The 4,460-nt window shown below is 45.4% G+C and overlaps 1 protein-coding gene across 1 annotated transcript; it reads left to right on the forward strand.

The window, feature by feature from the left end:
* Positions 1-1,063: 1,063 nt before the first annotated feature.
* On the forward strand, positions 1,064-3,882 carry LOC144132239 (uncharacterized). Its single transcript, XM_077664493.1, has 8 exons — positions 1,064-1,441; positions 2,021-2,192; positions 2,377-2,406; positions 2,539-2,571; positions 2,958-3,041; positions 3,168-3,221; positions 3,320-3,358; positions 3,565-3,882. The coding sequence occupies exons 1-8, from the start codon at positions 1,303-1,305 to the stop codon at positions 3,779-3,781; spliced, it is 768 nt and encodes a 255-aa protein (XP_077520619.1). The 5' UTR covers positions 1,064-1,302; the 3' UTR covers positions 3,782-3,882.
* Positions 3,883-4,460: the final 578 nt, after the last annotated feature.

The raw sequence follows: 4,460 nt of genomic DNA on the forward strand, positions 1-4,460 counted from the left end.
ATAAATATCCTTTAAGTTCTTGAACTTCTGCTCCGCCTGGGTGCCTGGAAGATAAAAACATCATGAATATATCTGCAAATAAAATAACCATCATTCAGGAAAGGCTGTGCGTTCAGCTTGTTTTGTCTGACTGTGCTCAAAGTGTTCCTACTTCGAAGTAGTGACCTTTTTGCTTCTCTCTAGAACACTGCGCTGCATGGCATGTGTATGCTCAGAGTGTGTACATTTTGTGTTGGCGCCGAAGTAACGCAATTGGGTGCGCACAAACGTGTGTAGTAATAACTTGCACTTGAGCAAGCGTTAAAGACAGGGCACGGGGAGAGAGAGAAAAAAAGGGGGGGCGGGCGAGAGTAAACAGTCCTCGTGGTAGCCAACGCACGTGTCTCGCGAGTCGCGAGCGTGAAAACACACGTGTCTCGCGAACGTGAAAACACACGTCTCGTCTTCCCGCATTTCAAGCGAAAGAGGGACAAATGCCAAGCGATCGAAGGAAAAACAGTTCGCAGTATGTTTTCGTCGTATGTAAACATGAGCACGCGCTCTTGAGGAAAAACAAGCTGCCCTCATCATGCATGCTACAACAACACTAACTCAGCACATCTAAAAAACGTGGCATACTTACGGGTTAGGCCGAATAACTGTCCTATTTCTTCCCATGCGAAGTCCTTTTTGCTTCTGTTTTTGAAGTCTCGGCTGTGTTTATCGTACAGGAATCTGTGCTCTCGCACAGCGTTGATGAGCAGCTCTGCGGAGTACTCCATGTTGTTGTCTGACGCAAATTTCGATCTTGCCGCCAGGAATGAACAACCGGATGTAGGCGGCGCTTTCGTCAACTTCCGAAGCGCCGCTGATTGGTTCAGCCGTTTGCGAGTCGCAGTCGCAAGGCTGAAAAATCTAGCAGGGAGCGACTGGCTTGCGACCGTCGCTTTTCGACCAATGCGACCGTTTGCGACTGTCTCTTTTCGACCAAAACAGTCGCGCGACCTCTGCGACTCGCAAGTGTGAATGGGCCCTTACCTCTGCGACTCGCAAGTGTGAATGGGCCCTTAGGGGCCCATTCACACTTGCGAGTCGCAGAGGTCGCGCGACTGTTTTGGTCGAAAAGAGACAGTCGCAAACGGTCGCATTGGTCGAAAAGCGACGGTCGCAAGCCAGTCGCTCCCTGCTCGATTTTTCAGCCTTGCGACTGCGACTCGCAAACGGCTGAACCAATCAGCGGCGCTTCGGAAGTTGACGAAAGCGCCGCCTACATCCGGTTGTTCATTCCTGGCGGCAAGATCGAAATTTGCGTCAGACAACAACATGGAGTACTCCGCAGAGCTGCTCATCAACGCTGTGCGAGAGCACAGATTCCTGTACGATAAACACAGCCGAGACTTCAAAAACAGAAGCAAAAAGGACTTCGCATGGGAAGAAATAGGACAGTTATTCGGCCTAACCCGTAAGTATGCCACGTTTTTTAGATGTGCTGAGTTAGTGTTGTTGTAGCATGCATGATGAGGGCAGCTTGTTTTTCCTCAAGAGCGCGTGCTCATGTTTACATACGACGAAAACATACTGCGAACTGTTTTTCCTTCGATCGCTTGGCATTTGTCCCTCTTTCGCTTGAAATGCGGGAAGACGAGACGTGTGTTTTCACGTTCGCGAGACACGTGTGTTTTCACGCTCGCGACTCGCGAGACACGTGCGTTGGCTACCACGAGGACTGTTTACTCTCGCCCGCCCCCCCCTTTTTTTCTCTCTCTCCCCGTGCCCTGTCTTTAACGCTTGCTCAAGTGCAAGTTATTACTACACACGTTTGTGCGCACCCAATTGCGTTACTTCGGCGCCAACACAAAATGTACACACTCTGAGCATACACATGCCATGCAGCGCAGTGTTCTAGAGAGAAGCAAAAAGGTCACTACTTCGAAGTAGGAACACTTTGAGCACAGTCAGACAAAACAAGCTGAACGCACAGCCTTTCCTGAATGATGGTTATTTTATTTGCAGATATATTCATGATGTTTTTATCTTCCAGGCACCCAGGCGGAGCAGAAGTTCAAGAACTTAAAGGATATTTATATGAGAAAAAAACAAGAAATAAAAAATAAACAAAAGAGTGGAGCTGGGGTAGCAGATATTCCCACCATAAAATGGCCACACTTTGAATCAATGATGGCACTGATGGAGCCCTCACCACAGCCTGCACTGTGAGTTGAATTTCTAGGAATTTTTTTCTGCTATGGGAATCATTAATGTCAATTCACCCTATTGTAATCTCTGCCTCGGTGCGATGACCAGTTGTCCTCAAATCTGTGCATGTTATCAAGCAGCTATATTTGTTCTCCTGAGAGTGGACCATAAAAAGCTGAACTACATAATTTTTTTTTCCAGTCTCCTTTGCAGTACAGAGGATGATATAAGGTGAGAAACAATAGGCAACTAAAAGAACATATAGTTTTCTGCAAACAAATTTCACAAGCAACTGCACTTGGTCATGCAGAAAGTCCATTGTGGTTATCCTGGTGTGAAATAATTCCGTTATTTTCTTTTCAGCTTCAAATTATCTGCTGACGAGGCTGGTGAAAGGTTAGTGACCAACAGGAGTCTTTTTAGGCATAACTCCAGATGTATGCCGCATGGTGTGGGCCTGCCAAGACAGCATGGAAATAGACATGATAAAAGGACCGATGATTGAGCGGTTGAAGGAAACACTGGCTAGCTTAGACACAAAAGTTCAGTAGGAGCTGAACTTTGAAATTGGTCTTGTATAAGCTCCTGCCATTAGTGAAAACAAGAATAGAGGGTTTTAGGGAACAGTGTTTGAAATAAGCAAATCCTGTTGCAGTTACTTATGAAGCATAAACCTCAACAATAAGGAATGCAGCTACGTTTTAGGGAAAAAAATCTATGGTGCCTTTGCATAAACTGTTGTCATGCTGCTACATATTCATCCTTGATCTTTGGTATTGCAGCTTCACGCAGGCAGTCGAAGGGCTTCCGGAAGCACTGCCTCAGGCGTCTGGCTGTGATGTGGAGGGGGAAACCTGGGCACAAGAGTAAGGAAAAATTGAAATGCTCTGATAGATTTTCACATTCTTGTAAGCCACCTACTTCGCAGTCGGTTGTGTGTTGGTATAAATTACATGTGTAGAAAAAGTGCCCTAATGATACTCGTATTGCAGATGCAGTCCTGATGTGTATGAGCCAGAGGCTGCCCAGCTGCCGCCTGCAAAACGGTATGTGTGCAGTTTCTGGCGGAACAGATAGTTAGTTAAACAGGCGTAGCAAGACAAGTTCTTTCGTATAATGCAGAAAACTGTGTGTTGCATTGTAGGCCACGGATGTCACAGAAACAAACAGCAGAAAACCCTGGGTGAGTTTATAACCTGTTTATTACTGAGAGTGTACATGTTTTTGTTCCTCAAGTTTAAGGAATTTGCAGCAAGGTTCATTGTGAGACTGTGCTTAGTCTGTTGCTCTCTCTTGTCCAGTCTCTTTTGCTCAAGATTTCCTTCAGTGATGTTTCGTGAACTGACTCACTAGTTAAGTTTCCACTACTCTAAAATGCTTGGTCTACAGGAACGCAGGTGACGAAAACATCTTGCAGGCATGTGTGAGCCATTTGTCAACAATACGGGAGCAGCGAGAAAGGCAACAAAAAGACGACATTGCACTATTCTGCATGTTGTTAGACTCCCGCCTGCGACGCCTGCCACGTCAGGTAGCCGAAGACTTCATGCACAACATCGAGATGATGACATACGACGTGATGCGGCAGGCTAGAACTGAAGTGTAAATAGTTGGTGGTGTGCTTTTATTTTTCATGGTACTACCTTGATGGAAAGAAACGCGAACAACCCGGCGCCAACAAGCCCTGCTGTTGGAATTTATTTTCATTGTGCTTTTACCTGGGCGGTACGAAAAAGATGTTAGAGTCGTCCTAGAATGTATCATGGACGAGTCTAGGGTCTTTTTGCTATCACCGAAGAAAAAGCGCGGTGAAAAGAAATTGAAAGAGGGGAGCGTGTTGGCACCAGGTTGTTTGCGTTTCTTTCCATCGAGATAGTACAAATAGTTTTCTACAAATGAACGTGCAATATCTACAAAGTCATTTTCTAGGTTCCTTTTTTATGTGTTTCATTGTACTCTAATTTATAATACTGAAATCAGCAAATCCTAATTCAGATTTTATTGTATTCAACTGCAGAAGTTCATGTTTTTAGCGATGTCTTACATGATATGACTGAAGTCTGATATTTCTGGTTCCCGTTCCATCAAAGCCCGAGTTGCTTTCGGGAATGAAACCTCATAAACGCTCAAAGCAGTCATGCTTTGCGTAAGGTTGGCTGTAGAATTGTTGAGGTATCACAGTCGAGGTGTCAGGGGTTTGACGTCCCAAAGAAACTCAGATTATGAGAGATGTCATAGTGGATACAGGGATCAAACATGCATCTTTTGAGTCAACAGTCTGGCAC

Source organism: Amblyomma americanum, chromosome 5, assembly GCF_052857255.1.
Source record: "Amblyomma americanum isolate KBUSLIRL-KWMA chromosome 5, ASM5285725v1, whole genome shotgun sequence".
NCBI classification, from domain to species: domain Eukaryota; kingdom Metazoa; phylum Arthropoda; class Arachnida; order Ixodida; family Ixodidae; genus Amblyomma; species Amblyomma americanum.

Coding starts and splice junctions, on each gene's coding strand:
- LOC144132239 (XM_077664493.1), top strand. CDS start 1,303: ATGGAGTACTCCGCAGAGCTGCTCATCAACGCTGTGCGAGAGCACAGA. Junction 2,407..2,538: donor AGTACAGAGGATGATATAAG/GTGAGAAACAAT, acceptor TTTTCTTTTCAG/CTTCAAATTATCTGCTGACG. Junction 3,042..3,167: donor GGGGAAACCTGGGCACAAGA/GTAAGGAAAAAT, acceptor CTCGTATTGCAG/ATGCAGTCCTGATGTGTATG.